General features: G+C 39.0%; 1 protein-coding gene across 1 annotated transcript in view; it reads left to right on the forward strand.

The window, feature by feature from the left end:
• Nucleotides 1-22,161, forward strand: part of Neb (nebulin) — a 200,339-nt gene that overhangs the window by 136,648 nt on the left and 41,530 nt on the right. The window contains exons 95-115 of the mRNA XM_071619399.1: nucleotides 542-655; nucleotides 981-1,178; nucleotides 1,482-1,586; nucleotides 2,231-2,335; nucleotides 3,135-3,242; nucleotides 4,520-4,624; nucleotides 5,638-5,745; nucleotides 6,601-6,705; nucleotides 6,797-6,901; nucleotides 7,824-7,922; nucleotides 8,259-8,369; nucleotides 12,345-12,449; nucleotides 13,115-13,219; nucleotides 13,549-13,653; nucleotides 15,381-15,485; nucleotides 15,645-15,749; nucleotides 16,390-16,494; nucleotides 17,490-17,594; nucleotides 19,141-19,245; nucleotides 21,326-21,430; nucleotides 21,783-21,890. Of these exons, the coding sequence (XP_071475500.1) occupies nucleotides 542-655; nucleotides 981-1,178; nucleotides 1,482-1,586; nucleotides 2,231-2,335; nucleotides 3,135-3,242; nucleotides 4,520-4,624; nucleotides 5,638-5,745; nucleotides 6,601-6,705; nucleotides 6,797-6,901; nucleotides 7,824-7,922; nucleotides 8,259-8,369; nucleotides 12,345-12,449; nucleotides 13,115-13,219; nucleotides 13,549-13,653; nucleotides 15,381-15,485; nucleotides 15,645-15,749; nucleotides 16,390-16,494; nucleotides 17,490-17,594; nucleotides 19,141-19,245; nucleotides 21,326-21,430; nucleotides 21,783-21,890 (2,316 nt within the window). The remainder of the gene's footprint in view (nucleotides 1-541; nucleotides 656-980; nucleotides 1,179-1,481; nucleotides 1,587-2,230; nucleotides 2,336-3,134; nucleotides 3,243-4,519; nucleotides 4,625-5,637; nucleotides 5,746-6,600; nucleotides 6,706-6,796; nucleotides 6,902-7,823; nucleotides 7,923-8,258; nucleotides 8,370-12,344; nucleotides 12,450-13,114; nucleotides 13,220-13,548; nucleotides 13,654-15,380; nucleotides 15,486-15,644; nucleotides 15,750-16,389; nucleotides 16,495-17,489; nucleotides 17,595-19,140; nucleotides 19,246-21,325; nucleotides 21,431-21,782; nucleotides 21,891-22,161) is intronic.

The raw sequence follows: 22,161 nt of genomic DNA on the forward strand, positions 1-22,161 counted from the left end.
TTGGGGCTGGGGGTACAGCTCAGTGGTAGAACACTTGCCTAGCATGGGGTTAAGGCCATGCATTTGATCCTCAGCACTACAAAACAATAAAAATATAGTAATATACTAAAAATCATGTAATCTTAAAAATGAGTTGGTTATAGTGGCAGCAAAACCTCCATTGATATAGATATTTTGAAAACAATGAGGGGCTGGGAATATAGCTCAGTGGAAGAGTGTTTGCCTAGCACTCATGAGGCCCTGGGTTCAATCCCCAGCACCACAAGAAATGAGAGCAAACATGATAACTAAAATTTTATAGTGTTCTGCAATTTAGGAGTACTTCCAGATATGGCCTGATAAAGCTTCACAATGACCCTGTGGTATGCGTTGTTTCCTATATCTCTCTATAAAGATAAGGAAATAAGTTCAGGGAGATGGTGTCCCCAAGTCAGCCAGATCTTGGGACCAGGTCCTTCCCATTAAGTCTCTTTTTTTTTTTAACAAAATAAATCCATTACTCTCTTTAACAATTTCACCCCTTCTGGTTTTTTTTCTATAGATCAAGTACCGAGAAGAGTATGAAAAATTCAAAGCTCTTTATACTTTACCAAAAAGTGTTGAAGATGATCCCAACACAGCGCGGTGCCTCCGGGTTGGCAAGTTTAACATTGATGTAAGTAACTCCTAAGGTCTTACTTCAAGCCAAGAAAAATAACTATGTATTATCTATCAGAACATTTTCCACGGAACCATGCAAGGGGCACTGACTATGAATATATACAGAAGCTAAACATTATCTCAGCCTTTGTTGCTTAAAAAAAAATTTCTTTGTAGTATTAATTTGTGGAAAGTGTCCAAAAATTACTACACCCACCCTGTCCCTACGGTTTGCTGTGAGCTGACTGCACTGACTTCTCTTGTACAGAAGCAAGGCATGTATTCCATGATGGCTTGTCACAATTGTCCTGTATAATGAGCATGTAACTTTAACTTCACAGCGCCTGTACAGATCAGTTTATGAAAAGAACAAGATGAAAATCCACACCATACCTGACATGGTGGAGATGGTTACTGCCAAGGATTCTCAGAAGAAAGTCAGTGAGATCGATTACCGCCTGCACCTCCATGAATGGATTTGCCACCCCGACTTGCAAGTCAACAGTCACGTCAGGAAAGTCACAGATCAGATCAGTGATGTAAGCCCACTGCCTATTTGGGGCCCCTGTTTCACCCAATTCACCCACACCGATGAAAAATGTAGGCTCACCTAAGTGTTTGCTTCGTATGTATCCATGGGTCTGGCTGGATTGGGGAGCAGTACCTGGAGGCAGGGCTCTCTGTGTGGATGTTTCTGTGGATCCTTAGCCTCACTGCAAAACTAATATCTTTTGGGTTTTATTCCCCAAAGTCATCTGGGTCCAGGTTTGCCTGTTTCTTAGTGTTGATATTATGATCATTTTTTTTTTTCCTGATCCCCTGCATTGGTTGAAACCCTCCAGATTGTGTACAAGGATGATCTCACCTGGCTGAAAGGAATCGGTTGCTACGTCTGGGACACTCCAGAGATTCTCCATGCAAAACACGCTTATGATCTACGCAATGATGTACGTTTCCTTGTTTCATTTTTTTGGTATATTTCCATCTGTATATGATCTGATGTTGAGGAGATAGTATGTAAAGTAGGGACATTGTCATAGACCAACTGTGGATTAAATCATGTTGAGGGTGGCTGAGCTGGAGAAAGGTGCTAGAACAGAATAGCCGTTTCTCAGCAGTGTGTCTGGCATTCCTGTCAAACAGTGTGGTCCAGCTGTGTCATTGTCCTTTGGTAGAGAAAGGATATCCGGCTCTTCTCTCCGACTTTTGGACTTTTTTGAATACAGTAATAAGAATATAATTGTCATTATAGGCAAATATCGTCAGCTAGGAGTTTATGGACTATAGGCAGGATCTTCTTAAAAAGAGCAGATTTATCAGGCAAATTTATATTGCAATGAGGAGTTCAGTAAGAAAGCTTAAACTTTCCTAGAAAAGCAGCCGTCGAGTCTTCTAAAGACTCTAGAAGCCTCAGAGGACTATAAGCATTAGTTACACGGATGGTTATAACATTCAAATCCATTGTTGTCTGTCAAATGAGTGTTGATGAATGTGAATCTCATGAGTTAAAAGCCACAGAACTCTCTGTGAAAGCCAGCAGTTTCTAGTGTAATAAATGGTCTAATGCAGGCTGTTTCTTTCCTCTTGGCAGATCAAGTACAAAGCTCATGTGCTGAAAACGAGGAATGACTACAAGTTGGTCACTGATACACCAGTCTACGTCCAGGCTGTCAAAAGTGGGAAACAGCTAAGCGATGTAAGCACTTTCTGGGGAACTTACAGTGGACAGTAACAAAGACAGAGGCCACCACTTGGTCAAAGACTGGGCAGCACCAGCCTTTCCTACCTGGGAAACCAGAGTTGGTCCCTGGACAGTACTTCAGATGCTGACTTTGTTTGCTAACACATGAAGTGTCAAGTACTTCGCTGGGGTGGAGTTGTAAGTGAGCTGGTTTGTGAAATACTTTGTGTTTTAGAGCTTCCAAAGCCACTTCTTGTATCTATGTGTCATGAGCAACTGTTTCTTTCTCAGTGTCTAGGCCTTCTAATAATTAGGGCCAACTGGGGCAGAGTAAAAAGCCAGCAGGCTCTAAACTGGAAGTGTGGGTGGAGTCCTGCCTCTACCACACACAATCTGACCTGGTGAAAAGCATTTAGTCCCCTGAGCCTCAGCATCCTTATGCATAAAATGGGAAAATGTACAGAGCAAATACAAAGTGCTTCTTAATAATTAAATCCTCAGGCTTGTAGATAAATATTCGATCCCCAGTGAGTTAAGAGGTTGAGATCTATTATTTTGGAACTTCTTGTGATGAAACGCCCAGGTTTCCTCCTCTCATATCTGGGGTGTCTCCACTTCTCAGTCCAGTGTCCACAACCTGGCCCTGATCCTACTACAAGAAACAAGAACATGTCAGAGTTCTCTAGGGAAAGGGAAGCAGGCTACTGATTTTTTTTTTTTTTTTAAGAGAGACTTTGGTTTCCATTTCCTTTGCTTCTTTCTAATAAGATTGCCTTGGTCTGAATCAACTCACTCTGCTTCTGTCTACACCCAGGCCGTCTATCACTATGACTACGTGCACAGTGTCAGAGGCAAAGTGGCCCCAACCACAAAAACTGTGGATCTGGACCGAGCACTTCATGCGTACAAGCTCCAGAGTGAGGTGAGTGGTGAGAACTTGAACATACCACCAGGAATTCAGACCATTGGCTCCCGTGGAAGCGACCACAATGTGAGCGTCTTCTTGGTTGGATCTTGCAAAAATATAAATACTGTTCCATTCAATGAGTTGGCAAAACAAAAACAGAGCATCACCTGTCTTTCTCTTTGCTGACAGAATCCTCCTATCAAGCAATCAAATAAATAATAGCAATATTTCTAAAATATTGCTGAATTTTTTTTCAAATATTGCTAAAATATGTCAAAAGCTTAAAAATGCAATAACAAAGACAAAGCATTAAATTAAAAAAAAAAAAAACTTCTAACAGTAAGAGAAAAATGTAGACATGACTGTTAGAATTTAGAAGAAAAAGAACTTAGGCCCCACTCGCATATTTATTCTCTTTATTCTGCATTACTCTGTGGAGGTGTTTTGGTCTCAATTATATTTTCAACTTCCCATCTTGAATATTAGAATAATTTAATTTTTAATTTTAAACAATATTCTTAATCCTGTAGTTCCCTGAGAGCCACAATACTTAAGGTCATAGTTAGAAAGTCCCCTGACTCCTGGCATGAGTATGTGCATCCTTACCACTTCCCAGCCTGTGTCAAGGCACTGTGCTATGGAGCAGGGCGAAGGAAAGTTGGGGAGGGCAACACAAAGAGGTGCCTAATCATTAAGAATGGCTCAGGGATTGGTGAGGGTTTGAATATCACCTGAAGGTGGGATTTTGGCTGCCTATCTTCTCTGCATTTCACAAATTCTTGCTAAATGCTCTGCTTGCAGTCAACTGGGTGTGTATTTGGAAGCAGAAAAAGAATTACTTTCCATGTGCTATTTCTTTCACTCAGCATTCTTTTTCCAAAACAATGGGTTCAGAGCAATGTGATTCATTTCATGCTCTTAGAACTTACTTGCTAGGCATTATGGTGCACACCTATAATCCCAGTATCTCGGGAATCTGAGGTAGGAGAATCGTGAGTTCAGAGCCAGCCTTAGCAATGGTGAGGCACTAAGCAATTCAATGAGACCCTGTCTCTAAATAAAATACAAAATAGGGCTGGGGATGTGACTCAGTGGTTGAGTATCCCTGAGTTCAATCCCCAGTATCAAACAAACAAATAGAACTTACTTAAATTCTTCCTTAAATCAATTTATTGAGCATCAGTCTATTGAGTATCTGATTTTAAAAATCTAATATGAACTATATGTGATTTGTTCAACTGGGATCAGTTTTTGATGCCAACTGTCATTTAACCTATTCTTCATTCTGGCAGAATCTGTACAAAACTGGCCTGCGCTACCTGCCTACTGGGTATAGGCTTCCAGTTGATACCCCTCACTTCAGACACAACAAGGACACTCGATACATGAGCAGTTATGTGAGTGGCCTCCTTGTTCATTTGGGATCTGAAGCTGGGTGGGAGGGAACTATTATTAGTTAATAACCTAAATGTTCAACATGATATAATGATGGGAGAAGGGGACAGCATTTGGGGGCAGGTGCTGTAGAATCAACTATGTCTGCAGTCAGGCAGGGTCTGGGTAGCCCAGTGAGTTAGGATGGGACATTCATGGGAGCTTTGGCTCAGGATTCATGGCTGTCATGATCCCTCTACTTCTGCTAGCCTCAGTACAGAAACATCCTGAAGCATCCAATCCATTTACTGGAAATGCAGCTTTGCACACACGCTACTGAGGCCTGCAGAAGATATGTCACTGTGTGTCTCTTAGAAAAGAAAGGACTTCTTTCCCAGCTCTTGCCACTGATACCACCCTTCCTCATTTTAAAAAGTACCAGATTGTACCTGCTTGATGCAGTTATCCCATGGGCAAGTCCTAGAGAAGTTTGGTCGTCCCGGTGACTGGCCACAGACTGTACTCATAACCCAGCCTTTGGCTGCAGACCTAGTTCTCCTCTCCCTGCTGACTTTGACTCCTGGAAAGCAACCCTGCTGGCCAGATAAGATTGTGACCCATTACGTGTTTTCAAAGCAGAGAGTAACAGATATGAAAATCTACCACGTTATATTTTTAAATCAGTCTACAGTCATTTATCAATTTTGAAATTATTCTCTTGTTCTTCTTCACATTTCTAATTTCCTAGCCACATTGGTGCAAAAGATGTAGGCTTTTCTTGCATTTTTGCGGACCTATCTTACAAAAAGATTTCACCCAGAAAGGTTAAAATTTATTCCTTTCTGGGTCTAGATTTATTCTCCAACAAATAATTTTCAAGACTTGGGACAATATTAAAATTTTGTCAATGACTTTTCCTTGTATTTAAGGCTTGAAGAGCAATTCTCAAGTAAAGGTGACATCTCTTTTCTAACTGAGAAATACAGTGCTGCTTTGTGTACCCATCATTGATCTCATTCTGACTTTGCTTCTACAGTTCAAGTACAAAGAAGTCTATGAACACATCAAGGCAAATGGGTATACACTAGGCCCCAAGGACGTTCCATTTGTCCATGTCCGGAGAGTCAACAATGTTACTAGTGAGGTACTGTGACTGCTGAATTCTCTGGGGGGAATATTGAATTTCAAATACCATGGCTTTGTTTGAAATGCATTAGAAGAATTTGTTGAATTTCAAACTTACATATCAACAAAGAATTAGAGTACTTTGTCACTATTTTGATATTGTATCCCTTGGTGGTGTTTTTGTATATTTAGAAACAGCATCACAGAATATCATTTCTATATATTATGATGCAATAGTTTTCTCTTTTAAAATATTTTTAGATGTAAATGGACACAATATCTTTTTTTTAAAAGAGAGAGAGAATTTTTTTAATATTTATTTTTTAGTTCTCGGCGGACACAACATCTTTGTGTGTATGTGGTGCTGAGGATCGAACCCGGGCTGCACGCATGCCAGGAGAGTGCGCTACCGCTTGAGCCACATCCCCAGCCCTGGACACAATATTTTTTTAAATTTATTTATTTTTATGTGGTGCTGAGGATCAAACCCAGTGCCTCATACATGCCAGGCAAGTGGTCTACCACTAAGCCACAACCCCAGCCCTATGATGCAGTAGTTTTCTAAGGAAACAATTCCTTCTGTTGATATTTGTAGTAAAAAAAATCTTTAATAAGTTTGCATTTTAGTCAGACTCACAAACTTGGTTTTCAACATCATCTACTGATTTGTACATCTGATCCTACTATTTTTGTATTCAGAATTCTTCACCTAAATGAAATATTATTTTTTAATGTTTGTCCTAATCTTAATAATTTTTAACATTCCCATTATTTTCTCTGTTGACTTGGTACGTAAAATATTTGATTCTTAGTCAGTAGATGCCCTGGTCATCCTATACTAAATATCTGGAATGGTTTTATTTCCCCAATGTAGAGACTATATCGACAATTGTACCATAAACTGAAAGACAAGATTCACACAACTCCTGACACACCTGAAATCCGCCAAGTCAAGAAGACACAAGAAGCTGTCAGTGAGGTGAGTATTTTCTTAATAGAGAGAACAGTCTGTGGACCCCAGGGGTGAAAGTGGACCATGCCTTTAATGTGCGTGTCTTTTTCCCCCTTAGTTGATCTACAAATCAGACTTCTTCAAGATGCAGGGCCACATGATCTCCCTGCCGTACACACCCCAAGTGTTGCACTGCCGCTACGTGGGAGACATCACCAGTGATGTAAGCATCCTGTAGGGCTCTTTCTGGAAAGCAGCCTTGCTTTCAGCCTTTTCCATTAAGAACTACTAAACTACTGGTACAACTTAGAGGTGGCACAGTGCAGAAGCAGGACTCTGCAGTTTCCTAGCTATGCAAACTCTAATAAGAGGACCTCTGGGATGTAAAAGAATTGCCACTGTTCTTTATCACTCAATGACCACAATTATATATTAGACACTGGGTCCTTACTCCTCACTCTTTGGTGCTCTGTATCCCAGGTCATGTTTAGTAGCTTCTCCTACTCATCCTGTTCCCATCCTCTTTAGCAACTTTGCATTGCCATTTAAAAACATTCTTGCCTGTTTCTTTCTTCGAAAAGATCAATCCTTTTAATCTGTGCTTTTCTCCCATCCATATGAGAATAAAATAATAGCAGTGCTCTCTCCTTAGCTCAAGGTTAGAGATTTGTGATTTATTTAAGTGCAAGCAAACTAAGAGCATAGCATGAATATGTTGAACCAAAGTGAAAAATATAGTAGCCCCCTCTTATACGCAGAGGGTACCTTCCACGACCCTAAGTGGTTACCCAAAACTGTGGATAATACCAAACCCCATATATGCAGTTTTTTCCTATACCTACATAGTTAAAATAAAGCTTAATTTATAACTTAGGCACAGTAAGAGGTTAAGAATAATAACTAAGAAAACAGCACAATAATAATAATATGCTATAATAATTATTTTAAACTCATGAATTGTTTATTTTTGGAATTTTCCATTTAATATTTTCAGACTGTGATGGACAGTAAATAACAGAAACCAAAGAATGGGGTGGGGTGGAGTGCTATTGTATATCAACAAAGAAGTGCTGCTACCCTCTCTTTTTTGGTTCCTGATTTACATTTGCTCATGAGTAGACATCTATTTGTATTTGCCCCAACAGATTAAGTACAAAGAAGACTTGCAGATCTTAAGGGGACTTGGTTGCTTCCTGTATGACACTCCTGACATGGTCCGCTCCCGACACCTGAGGAAGCTCTGGGTGAGTACATTTTTTCATGACACAGCTACTCCTGCACAGCTGCCAAGTGCCCATCACCAGCCTCCAGGACTAAGAAAAACAAATCTTAGCCTGCAGCTACTTTTAAAGAGAAATTTACCATCAATCCACTTGGACAGGTTATAACTTACTTAAGATGATTTGTGCCTCCTATAAAAGGTAATGATCTTAAATGACAGTTGTTTTTGTTTCTACCTAATAAAACACCCAGGAGACAAGAGGGCCTGTACCATTTGCACATACCAACCCTGTGAAAGATAGCATGACAGTCTCTTCAATGATTAATCAACCTGTATATCTGCTGTGTTTTTGTTTTAGTCTAATTACCTGTACACTGATAATGCAAGAAAGATGCGAGACAAATACAAAGTGGTACTTGACACTCCAGAATACAGAAAAGTGCAGGAACTGAAGACCCATCTGAGTGAGGTAAGTAAGGATGCTTTACCTGTGCCTCCAAGTAGACCAAATTGACCAGTATGAATAACACTACTCAGGAAGGTTCTTAGTACCTCTCTCTAGCAATCACTCTTTAGGCAACTGCAGATGTAAAACATTTCCCTTCTTCCCTTAACTGCAGAGTGGCCACAATGTCTAAGAAAGTCAGTTGACCTCACTTTGGCTCAATTTACTTACTTTTCCCCTTTTGGTAAAGTGAGAATATTAATACTTACTCTTCCTGTGACTTGAGCTGATGAGAGGTTTTACATGATTTTATAGAAAGTCCTTCTGTCATACACTATTGTTGTAGTCTCCAAATTGAACTTATTTCAGATTTTTCTCTCCTGCTATCAGGATCCCAATCCTGAAAGTGACCTTTGGATAGTCTTCAATGGCTCCCTTTCTTCTGCCCACTCAATAAATTCCAAACTAGTTTCATTTTCATCTGCCCATCTGGCATTGAGGCTCATGATCTGTTGCAATATTTGTATACAGATTTGATCCTGTCACCTAGACAGTGGGTTCCTTGAAGTATCAACCCCATCTTCCTATCTTATTTACAAGTGTGTCTCCTTAGTGCCTTGGCCATGTTAGTAGACATCTATGTTGGCCAGAGATTGGATGTGCTTTGCAAAACTAAGAGCATTCCACAAATGTAAATGCTTGGTCTTTTTTTGGTTTTGTTTTGTTTTAATGGTACTGGGGATTGAACCCAGGGTCTCATGCAAGCTACCACTAAGCTACATCTATAGCTCTTGGTTGCTCTTCTTATAAGCAACTTGCATTCTTCTTCTACCATCAGGCTATATTGTGGCTCAGTTTAGCAGGCTTCATCAAGCTGAGCCAAGCACTGGCTGTCAGAGCACTTCATCATTCTCAATGACTTTGATGGCTGCTGACTAGAAATCTCATGCTCTTGGACTTACAGATGCCTTATCACAACAGATATTGCCCTCCCTGGAGGGGTTGTATAGCTTCTTACACTCTATGAGCCAGAGTCAGAGGATGATTAATCCTTTAGCTTTTATAAATGCTAATTGAGTCCATTTGCTTTCCTAAAAGCTTCTCTCTGTTATTTCAACTGGTGCGCACACTCAGACAAGAATGCTAACATTCTTTTTATCCCAGTAAGTGCTTCTCCCTGGTTTAGGAGCCGAATACCAATGGGATGTTTTTAAACTACCCTTGGATGGACTTGACCCCTAGTTCCACTAGAGTATGATTTGGGGCATCAGTATTTTTTTTTTCTTTTGTACTGAGGATTGAACCCAGAGTTGCTAAGCCACTGAGCCACATCCACAACCCTTTTTATATTTTATTTAGAAACATGGTCTCATTGAGTTGCTTAAGGCCTCGCTAAGTCACTGAGGCTGGCTTTGAATTTGCAATCCTCCTGAGCCACTAGGATTACAGGCGTGTGTCACCACGCCTGGCCCATCTGTATGTTTTTTAGATGCCCCAAAGATGATCCTCAAATCTACCCAGGGTTGAAAACCACTTCATCACATCTCTCCTTCAGCTACCAAATAATAATAATAATAATAAAATGCTTCGGTAATTTAAAAGTGCTTCAAAGTAAATACTTGTTTTGTTTTAATGGTATTGGTTTAACGTCTGGGTTCAGAATTATCCAAAACTTGAGTTTCCCTTCTTCTCAATTCCTGTTGGGATTTTATGTATACTGTGCATCAACATTTGAGGAAGAAGAAAGGGTCTTTTTCAGTACTGTAGTTTCTACCATATTTGCCTCTCCATAAGAATGACCATCCTCTGAAGTCTGGGGGTAAAGGCTACAATAAAGTCCTCGGGAGTTTTTGGTATCAGGAAAGTTGAGAAATATTGACTTGGTAAAAAATTTGTCAAAAAGGAAGTTCAATTTACCGACTTTTAAATTGTCTTTGCATTGTGTAGATTCTTGACATAAAGCGTTTGTAATACTAAGAAACAGAAGCATGAACAACGCACACCTAAGTACAATAAAAATGTATCAGAAAGAGAACTATAGAAATGGCATGGGACACTGAATTTTAGTTCCAGGTTTACTTCCAATTAGCTGTATGGCCTTATATGAGTCACAATGCCAGCATTTCAATTTCCTAAGCTAGAGAAGTTGATTACCTGGGAGAAGAGGGAGACAGAGACAGAGGCAGACTGAACCTGGAAGAAATTAAATTTTAATTTAATTTCTTTTCAAAAGTGACATCACAATAGCTCCAAACACATGAGCTACATTTTAGATTAAGTGTAGTTCTATATAATTTAGATATTATATATATACATGTATGTACATGTCAAGAAAATTTTAATTTTATTTCTTCAACTGGTATTTATATTGTATTAGAATTTATTTGGAATTCATTTGTTCCTTCTAGTTTGCCTTATTAAATTCCCTCCACATTTATTAAGGGACTACTGATTTTCAGGCCTCTTGTCTAGGAATTAGGTGACGAAAGATTATACAGCTGAGCCACTGCATCCCATGGGCTCCTGGTCTGGGAGAAGAAATAGACATCAGTGTGATAAAAGGCATTTTATAGGACTAGTCAAAAGATCATGGATTCTAGTTTTTCCAGCAGATAAAAGGGAGAACATTGTAGGCAGGAAGGATAGTATGTGAAAGCAGCCATGAGTTCTAACAGCTTGGGTAGTTTAAAATAGCACATGAGGACTATGAAAAAGGATTTTGGGAGATGAGACTAGAAACCTCATCTAGGATTTTTCATAAATCCCAAAGGCCAGGTCATAATGCCTTAAAGGTATTGTATTAGTGACCTTTGGGATTTATGAAAAATCATTGAATTATTTCTATACAGGATAGTTCGAGTATTGTAAAAATCTGTCTCTCAGACTTGCAAAAGATGGGTGAGCCACATGGAGCAGTCCAGTAAAGGAGCCCAGCTGAGGAGACTCCTAAAGATGTGTAGAAAACAAACAGGACAGAAGCTGAAACAGGGTAGTGCTGGTGGGCAGGAGTGGAAGGGTTGAGAATTAGGAGTCTAGGATGACTCCCCAGATTCTCTCTGGGTGACTGGGAGATCGAGGAGTCATTTAGCAAAATAGAGAAGACATGAAGCAGATGTGAGGTAGAGATGGGAGTAACATAAAGAATTCTACATTAAATGTGATAAATCACATTTAGGAAGTTGTTGAAAGTTGGGTCTGGGGTTCAGGAGACACAATGGATATAAAGATTTGGAAGTCATCAATCTCAAAGTGAGGTCAAATGAGGTACAAATGAGCTCACCCAAGGAGAATAGATAGGATAAAAGGAGCCAACACTTAACTCTAGCTTACAACAGACCATAGAGGGAGGCCTGGAGAGATAGGAGGCCACCAAGCAGAGAATGGTGGAGTGGGAGGTACACAAGACCGTTTTTAGGATTGAATTAGAACAGTATCTGTTGCTACAGAGAACTCTGAAGATTTTATTGAAGCAAATACAATAAAGATTTGGTACTCTTATCAAGAGTGACTTCACTGGTACAGTTGGGTAGTAGCCAAGGATCTTGAGAAATTAATCAAAAAGTGAAAGAATAGGTGATCTGGCTGAAAAAGGAAGGAGGGAAGCACTGGCTAGAGGTTGGAAAAATCTTAATGGAGGGAGAGATTTGGACCTGTTTTCAAATGAAGGGAGAGTGCTGAAAAAGCAGGAAGGGCTGAGGATAGGAGGACCAAAAGGTCAGTTAAGGGTTCCAGAAGAAACAAGTGGGAATGGCACTAAGAACAGAGCGGGACGCTTGAAACTTGGACAAGTAGGTGGGCAATGTCTCTTCTTTTGCTAAAGAGTAGGGAAGGCAGGCTCAGGAGGAAAGTACTAATAAGTCATTGGTTTATTAGGAAGAAAATAAAACTTTTACAGTGGGAGGGGTCTACTTTTCCTATGAGCAAGCAATAAAGGGATCTGCAGAGAATATATCAGGTCAATGAAGCAGAGATGACGGCCATGATGTGTTTTATGTCCAGCTGGTGTACAGAGCCAAAGGCAAGAAGCTGAAGTCAGTCTTCACTTCAGTTCCCGATACTCCTGATCTTTTAAGAGCCAAGCGGGGGCAGAAGCTTCAGAGCCAGGTAACACCAATTGTAAATGAATATTCAAACCCTGCCATGTAGCATCGCCTGGGGTGGGACTGCGCGCCTGGCCTCTCCTAACCAGTGGCAGGCCCTTAGCCTTGCCTGTTCTTGCTGCAGTCTTGTGCCCATCTGCACTTCACTTTAGGAAGCATCTACCTTTCAGTCCATCACAATTACAGCTAGGTTTCACGGGAGCAAGGATGCCACACCTTCTTTTCTAAGTGCTGTGTAACTTTAGTCACTTCATGAGTGGTCTGTGACTGCACGTTGTGAAAATGGTTATTGGATCATTCCATTGGACTTGCTATCCACAGATAAATGAAACCATATTTCATGCATTCAGGCAAAATTAAGGGGCAAGTATGCTGAGAGCGCTCTCAGAATCCTCTCACTGCTCTGCTAGCATTCCTGATCACCTGGCTTTTCCATACTCAGCAGTAGGAATAGTAGACAAACGGAACATATATGTGTTTTCAAATTCGAGACACAGAGAAAAATTAACAAATGCCTATAACAAAAACACAAATAAGCAATCAAACCAGGACAACAGATTCTAGAAGCACTCCCTTCCCCTCCCACTGAAGGGTTAGAAATGAATGAAGAGGGCTAAATACTAAATGCTTCATCTTTGTGACATCTCACCTTATTCTCTTATTTTAAAGTATCTCTATGTTGAACTTGCCACCAAAGAGAGACCCCATCATCATGCTGGAAACCAGACCACAGCCTTGAAGCACGCTAAAGATGTAAAGGACTTGGTCAGTGAGGTAAGTTGGGATTTTGCACTGAGTTAAAGAAAACAAAACCTTCACCTGCCCAGTGTGTGTGTGTCGCTGGGGATTGAAACTAGGTTTTGTGTCTACCAGGCTCTACCACTGAGCTACATCCCCAGCATCCACCTGTTAACCTCTGTTCAGAGAGTTCATTATTCTAAGTTGTACTCAACATGATCAAAATACAGAAAACAAAGCTATTCTCTCAAAGAGTGTGATACATTGTCTCCCTCTGCTAGATCTGTAAGTTGGTTATGAATTGGAGTAGGGTAAAAACACCTGACCTCAAGTTTGTCTCTCTCTTCTATTTTTTTTTTCCTTAGAATAAGTACAAGATCCAATATGAAAAGATGAAGGACAAGTACACTCCGGTGCCAGATACACCGATCCTCATCAGAGCCAAGAGGGCTTACTGGAATGCCAGTGACGTATGTATCCTGCCCTTCTTTTTCCTGTGTGATAGGGAGAGTTGAGGTTGCAGTACCAAGGAACATAAGCTCTTCAGTCACATCCACAGTTCAGAGTCAAGGCCCACAACACAGATCAGGAACAAAACAAAAACACTGACCCAATATCAACCAAGCAACGTAGCTGAGAATCGTGTTAAGAGATGCTAGAAGCCTATTGCCCCTTTTCTCAGGAGCAAAAGTGTGGTCCTTTCGTATTACTCTTTTGCAGCATTTCCTAGGGATACTTTACAACTAATTTACTTACCCATAAAATCATGGTCTTAGAGTGAGCTGAATATGGATTCAGTCATGACACTGTCATATGCTTGCTCTATGACTCCATAATTTGTTTAATATTTCTTTTCCTATATGTCAGATGAAGATGAGCATCGTGAAAAAGAAGTAAAGCTACACAAGAACATGTATATAATATTCCTAGCATGCTATAAGAAATATGTGTTCCCTTTCTTATCCTAATTGCCTAAATGTAGATCATGTGAATGACATACAACTCAGGAGTTGGAATTAGGAGAGACAGACTTTCATTTCTTGTAGCATGTGATTAAAGGCAAGTCTGCCTTTTTTTTTTTTTTTTAGAAAATGGAAAAAGAAGTTTTATTGCTTAGCTAGCAAAGGAGTCATCTTTTATATGTGTTTTTTCAGAGCTACCTAAAAACAAAGGAACTGTTTGAGGTTGAAAACATATTAGTCAAAGAAGCACTTATCTTATGTAGATGAGGTGAATCTTCTATGATATTCTTTTTTTTTCTTCCAGTACTGAGTATTGAACCTAGGAAGCACTTTACTGCTGAGCTATATCCCCTGCCCTTTTAATTTTTTGAAAAAGGGTCTTGCTAAGTTGCTCAGGCTGGCCTCAAACTTGTGGTCCTCCTGCTTTAGTCTCCTGAGTCGCTGGGATTACAGGCAAGCACCACCACAGTCAGCTGTCTTCTTTAATGGTCTTAAGTTTGAGTCAGAGCTGTTTTCTCTTAAAATATCACAAGCATAAAGAGTGGGGAATGCCTATAATCCCAGCAGCTTGGGAGGCTGAGGCAGAAGGATCATGCGTTCAAAACCAACCTTAGCAAAAAGCAAGGTGCTAAACAACTCAGTGAGACTCTGTCTCTAAAATAAAATACAAAACAGGGCTGGGGATGTGGGTCACCAGTCAAGTGTCCTTGAGTTCAATCGCCAATACCAAAAAAAAAGTAAAAATAAAATTTTAATATTGCTTAGTGCAGAAGTCATTTTAACAGTAGGAATTAGAAGCTAAATCTTTCTCCTCTTTCCATGTATGTTAGTATGTCTTGTACTCAGTTCGCTTTTTTCCCTCCAAAATGAGTGTTTGATTTATTCATTTTACATTTACAAAAAGATTTTAAATAGTCTTAGAGTTACCGAAAAGTGGCAAAGATAATACAGAGAATTCCCATATACCCCTATTGTTAACAATCTACATTACAATCATGCATTTGTCATGGCCAATAAACCAAGGTTGAAAATGTTATTCTTGCATCAAGCTGTACTATGTTTGGGTTCCATTAGTTTTTCTTAGTGTCTTCTTCTTTTCCAGGATCTAAAATGATCTTCTTAATTTTTTCTAAATGTGTTCACAAGAAAACCTAAGAGAGAAGAGTTCAAGTTTAAGAGAGCCCAGTTATTCAGTGTAGTGGTTCTCATAATCTATGTGCTTGTTTTCTTTCCAGCTACGCTACAAAGAAACATTTCAAAAAACCAAAGGGAAATATCACACTGTGAAGGATGCTCTGGACATCGTTTATCATCGCAGAGTCACGGATGACATCAGTAAAGTATGTCCTTGTATTTCTACTTACGTTGGACTCTCTAACCCACCATTACTTTCTTTTCTTTTCTTAGAAAATTCCCTTTTGTAAAACTCCAGGGAAAAGGAGACTTTGTACGTTAATTTTGGGAAAGACTTTATAGCTGTCTTTGTTTTTTTGTGGCAGGTGAAATACAAAGAGAATTACATGAGCCAGTTGGGCATCTGGAGGTCCATTCCTGACCGCCCAGAACATTTCCACCATCGGGCAGTCACAGATGCAGTCAGTGATGTGAGTGTTGACATCTACTTTCAAGTTCATATTCTCATATGAGTTATGATGTCAGCCACTGTGGAAAAACTGATAAGACTCACACCTAGCTTTAAGATCTTGTGTATGGATGTTTAAATTATAAAATTCAATTGCTAAATGAATAAACTTCAGTGTGTGAGAGGAAAAAATATGCTCAAGTTTGTACCTATTTTTTTTCTTCTAAATGTCTGACATTATATTACATGACTGGAAGTGCAGTACTTCATCTAGAAAATACTCTGTTTGATCCACTGATGATACAACTTCATGGAGCCATTAAAACACACAGCAATGCTCATTTAGATTAAAAATTTCACCTCTCTATATGAAAATATAACTACCAAACTAATGATATACTCACTAGGAAAATATCTTGTTAAATTTGAATTATTTTAATAAGTAATAAAAATGAAAATGTTTACATACTGTAAACCATGTACCATAAAATAAGCAGAAATCAGTATTACTGGAAACCTCTTTAAATAATAGCTTCACTATTTTATTATTCCATATACTTCAGGAATCAGAGTTTGTATTTGTTCCACTTGTATAGACCCTAACCTATGGCTGTTTGGAGTAGGTTCTTAAAAAATCTTTGATGCTGATGTTCTCATCTCAGGTAAAATATAAAGAAGATTTGACCTGGCTTAAAGGCATTGGATGCTATGCTTATGATACCCCTGACTTCACTCTGGCTGAACAGAACAAGAAACTCTACAGCAAGGTATATCCTCAAGAATGGTCACATGCATTCAACGCAGACCTGGACTCACAGGCAGATTAGCACTGAGGAAATAACCTTTCCTGCGTCTGTCCCTGTCCTTGCTTCTAGACACTGTAACTGCAACACATACTGAACTATCACTCTCCCGCGGAAATTTACTTATTTTTACCTCAATGACTATATTTTATTTGAATTTATCTGAATTTGATGAAAAGTCACCACAGTGTAGCATTTCACAACCCTCCCAGAATCTCCTCCCTATTAATACATCTCAGGATGATTCACTGTACTAGAGATATGGTAGCAGGTGTACAGTGGGGGTGTTTCGGTCCACATTGTGTGACTCCAGGCAAGTCAAGTCTTTTATGTCCTCATTTTCTTATTTACAAAATAAAGCAGCTGAAGAGTCTTCTTTTGAGTTGTAAAATAGGAGTTAGCTATTTTTTTTCTTTCTGATAAGTACCAGACAGTAGATATTTCAGACTTTGTGAGTCACATTCATTCCAGCTCATATTCTCCTTTGTTACAACCCCTTTAAATTGTAAAAAAAAAAAAACATTCTTAACTCCTGGGGCTGTTTCAAAACATGTGGTGACTAGATAGACCATAATTCACCCCTACTCTGTATAATCATAAGTATCCAATTAGTTGTTGAGAAACTATATTCAAGTTAATGGACTAAAAATGACCATCAAGTGTACATGAAAATGCATTCAATGTAAAATAATAATTTATAGGAACAAAGAAAAAATTTATTTAGACTTTTACCCAGAGTGTATAACATTTGATATCCATTCAAAGAAAGTGTTTTCTAATCTGTCTTTTGGGTTAGTTTTCAGAACATCCAGGCAGGTGTACCCATCACTGTTATTGGGAGTGGGTAAAGGCCTAAGGAATACTTGTTAGCTCTGTACATGAATCATCACAAGGATAAGATAAATAGCATGCCTCATTCTGAAGATTCACTAGCAAATAATCATGCTCTTTTCCTCTAGTATAAGTACAAAGAGGTATTTGAAAGGACAAAGTCAAATTTCAAGTATGTTGCTGACTCTCCAATCAACAAGCATTTCAAGTATGCAACTCAGTTGATGAATGAGGTATGTTTGAACTAATGCAATTAGACCTATTTAGTTCCCTGAAGAAGTTTATAGAGTTGTTTGATGAAAACCTAATATATAGAAAGACAGGACAGTCATCCTAAGTGTTCATTCAAACTAAAGATTTGGAAAGACTGTATAATGTCACCATCTCATGGGATCTATGTAAACCATGAATAAGGAAAAGCAAAGGGACCATTCAGAGGGGAGTGAGGACCCTACAGCCACCTATCCCTCTGCATGCACTATCATGGGGAGGCACAGCTCTGTGAGTGCTGACACAGGTCAAGGACTTTGTGGACTATTAGCTTAACTCCATTAAATATGATATTATGTAAAGTTGGGAGATCCATAAGTTTAATGTTAATTTAGTGTCCCCTACAAAGACACCAAATTGGCAGTGGTCAGGAGACCCACTCCAAGGGGATAGTTGTGATTCATGTATTCAAATATGTTGCTGTTGTTACTATCATGTATCTTAGTACACAGAAGAATCTATTTGCACAAAAAATTTTCTTTGTATTTTACCCAGTCTTTCCTGTTAACCATCCTGCGAGAATTTAAGTTAAATTTTAAGTTGAATTTAATTCAAGAAAGCTGAAAAAAGCAAGATATGAATTTATTTATGTCTGGATGGTTTTATAATTAAAATTGTAGTTAACTGTATTTTTAGGTTTTCCACAAACTTATATATAAGTTAAAAATAATGCTAGAAATGTAGTAAAATATATTTAATAATGAAAACATAGCAAATAATATATTTATTCATGACTTTATGTTGTTCGTGTTTATTTTTTAATTTGATTTAGTTCATTTTCAGTAGACATTTCCAGGCTGGACAACCCTGAAGAACTACTATCAGTAGCTTCCTAGCAGTGCAGTCTTGATATATTTTGTTTCTATTTTTCTATTTTGCAAAGGATTTCTAGGTCTTTTTTATAATCAAATAAATTAACTTGTGTTCGAAGACTATGACAATTTTTCCATAAATGTTTTAGCATTAGTTATGCTTTTGAGTTCACAGCCTTAGATGGTAAATCCATAGCTTATCAGTATTTTATTTTATATTTTAAAGACCCTTGGGCTGGGCTAGTTAGGCCTCAGTAGCCACATTGAAATCATATGCAACTTCATTTTTTGTGGTTCTGGGTATAGAGGCCAGGGCTTAGCGCCTGATAAGCAAGTGCTGTACCACTGAATTATACCCCCAACCCTAGTCCCTTAATATTATTATTTATTATATTAAATACAATATAAGATGCCATAAATCCTAACATTGCTAATGACATCATATGAAAAGGTAGATAAGAAACTTCAATTCCAGCTTCATTAATCTGATCTATCCAGGCCCCAGCTATCCCCAGACAATCGCTCTTTACTGTCTCTCTTCTCTCCATACCCATCCCCACTTTTACTGTTCTGGGTGCTTTGGGAAGCCACTTCTAAAAATGATATGTTTCTGGCTCTCTGGAGTGTTTACCTTGGTACATTTCTCTGTGGCCTTGAAGTTGTACTCTTGCTATAATTTGATATGATGTTTGAGCAGAAAAAATACAGAGCTGATTATGAGCAGCGGAAAGATAAATACCACCTGGTAGTCGATGAGCCTAGACATCTGCTGGCTAAGACCGCAGGCGACCAGATCAGCCAGGTACTGTGAAGGGGCTGGCCGATGGTCCAGGCAGATTGTGCTCCGGGTTTCTCATGAGGTGTCGTCCCGTCTGCTGCAAGGATGTCATAGGTTCTGCCTATGATATTGAGCTGTTCTGTTTCTAAGTATCTGTGTAGCCACCCAAAGAGCCCATGAGCTATTTGAGTGTGCCAGTCTGTGCTCTGTGTCCTCACTTGTGCTGTGGTGAAGATGGAAATGAGGACTAGGTCCTCCCACAAGTTATTTTCTTTTACACAATTTCTTTGCAAATGTCAGTTGCAAACCAAGCTATAAAACTAAAATAAGACAAAAATTATGGAGGACAAAAAACCAAACTCCCGATGGTCTTTTTCTGTTCCTATGATGTCTTCTCTGGAAGACACTTTTGGTAGTAACATAAGTGAGACTAGCTATGTCGTTCCTGTTGACAAGGACTCTGGACAGTCAGCCATCAATACGTCAGTCACTGTGCTCATCACTGTCATGTATCTGGCCCCTTCACCCACACAGCCATGTGAGGGCACAAAGCATATATGCCTACATCTCTTCACTCAGAGGTGACTGGGATATAGAGCCGTGTCCTTTTCTGTCTTCATAAGTCTCTTTTGTGCTTCACTGCTCTTTGCATGGACAGAGAAAATATAAATCTAGTGCCAAGATGCTTCTGAAACAAGGATGTAATGAAATTCTGCGTCCAGATATGTTGACTGCTCTCTACAATTCACACATGTGGAGCCAGGTAATGTCTGAAGGGTGTGAGGGAGGAGGTTAGATTCTTAGGTGCGTTCCCTTTTATGCTTTCTTTGGTCTCTGCTCCCTACCCATGCTGGCTTCACATGATAAAGCTGCATAAATATTCATTCCTTATAAATGAACTCAACGTGGCTGAAGGTAGTGATGGAAGAGCCATCATCTATATGGACCTGATGCTTTAGAAAGTCCTAGAAAAATTATCTGAGCTTCCTTCAAATGCTATTTCCAAATTAGTATAATATCAATTTATATTTTTTCAGTATTTGCTTCAAAGAAATAGATTCCTTAGAGACTGTGGATATAGAATTAGTCAACAGCATTTAAAGGTCTGAATATTTAATGTTTTCATCTAATTTTCCCATTGTTCAATTATCACTGCAACTGTCCCATTTGGGAGAGATGAGGATTTCCATGCAGCTCTTTGAATATTATTTATATTCACGGTGCCTTTTGAGTGTGATGCTGAATTGCTATATTATTGCCAGCATTTTTGTTTTCACACACTTGTTAGCAGTGTTGCTGATAAAATTGCCTTTCTAAAATTGCCAGTGGAAACACATGCGACCACCTTTCCATCACAGGCTGAAAGGTAAATATGGAGCAGCAATAAAGAGTGGTAATGTTTAACTACAGATATAATGTTAATAAAATGCCACTTTCTCAGATCCTCCCCATCCCCAAATTTTAATCTTTTGAATTAGCAAGATGTTTTATCATTTTAGTTTGCCATCAACTCAACACACACAATGAGGAGGAAGACTCTCTCCATAAAGATCCTGTTTGCCTAAACTTTCTCGTTGGCCTTAATATATGATCATCAAATAGTTGTGCATGAGATTTTGTTAAGCTGTCTGTATCTGTCCTGCTTAAAACAGCTTGTGTGCATGTGATTTGAAAATTATAAAAACAAATTATTTTTTAAATGATAAATACTTTTCAAACTGTATACACTCATTTCCTATTTTATATCTATTTTATCTTTGATATGGAAAAATCCTTTAAGAGACTGTAAACACTTAACACAGTACATTGTGAGTGCAATGGTACTTTTCAGAGTCTGAAGAACAAGTTGCTCTGAGATTCATTCTACAGGTTCCATTGACTCAGTGTCCTAACCTCTCAGGGACTCCATGTGTAGAAAATAGATTATTATCTGTTCACTCTACTATACAATTGCTATCAAGTGCAAATTTATCTTCAACAATTCTAATTAGAATTTAAAGTGAAAGTTGTGTGACACTATATCCCACTCTGGTGTTTCATTATATTTTTAAAGTTCTCTATTCTACTTCTTAGAGTGAACTAATTCTTCTCTTCAACAATTTAGATCAAGTACAGGAAAAATTATGAAAAGACAAAGGACAAATTCACCTCGGTCGTGGACACTCCAGAACACCTGCGTACCACAAAAGTCAACAAACAAATCAGCGATGTAAGTACAGGGAACACTGAAGAGATTCACAAACTCGGGCATTCACAAATGTGGAGGGCCATTTTGGATTGTCATGTGTCTGAAAGGCTACTGCTATTTGGTGGGAGGAAGGCAGGGATGCTGCGTGTCTGCTATGCATAGGACTCTTCTTTCACAGTGAAGAATTGCTCTAACCAAATTGACCAACTCACCAGTTGAGAAACACAGAGGCCTTAGCAGAGAGCACTAACCCACCCATTGAATTTATTAAATTTTCTTTCCTGTGTTTACTAAAAAAAAAAAATTGCATTTATATTTGTACATTGTAAAAGAAGCATAACATTGTGTCCATCTCCTTTTAAAACTCTTTTAGATACTTTATAAGTTGGAATACAACAAGGCCAAGCCTCGGGGCTATACCACAATCCATGACACACCCATGCTGCTGCATGTCCGCAAGGTCAAGGATGAAGTCAGCGATGTAAGTACTGCAGTGGCCTCTCAGTCCCTCTCATCTTGGCCTCCTCCTGATGTGATATAACAAACCCTGGCTCAGTTTCCTGTGTTGTTTCTGTGAAACAACCACCTTAAAACTTAGTGGCTTAAAAATAGCAGTCTTCTATTTTGCTTATGACTCTGTGAGTTGACTGGGCATAGCTGAGTAGTTCTTTCTACATATTGTGGGCAGAACTCTGAGGCTCAATTAGTCCAGGACATCCAAGGCAGATATTCCAGAACAATCCAGTCCCAGC

This window comes from Marmota flaviventris, chromosome 11 (genome assembly GCF_047511675.1).
Source record: "Marmota flaviventris isolate mMarFla1 chromosome 11, mMarFla1.hap1, whole genome shotgun sequence".
Lineage (NCBI taxonomy): Eukaryota > Metazoa > Chordata > Mammalia > Rodentia > Sciuridae > Marmota > Marmota flaviventris.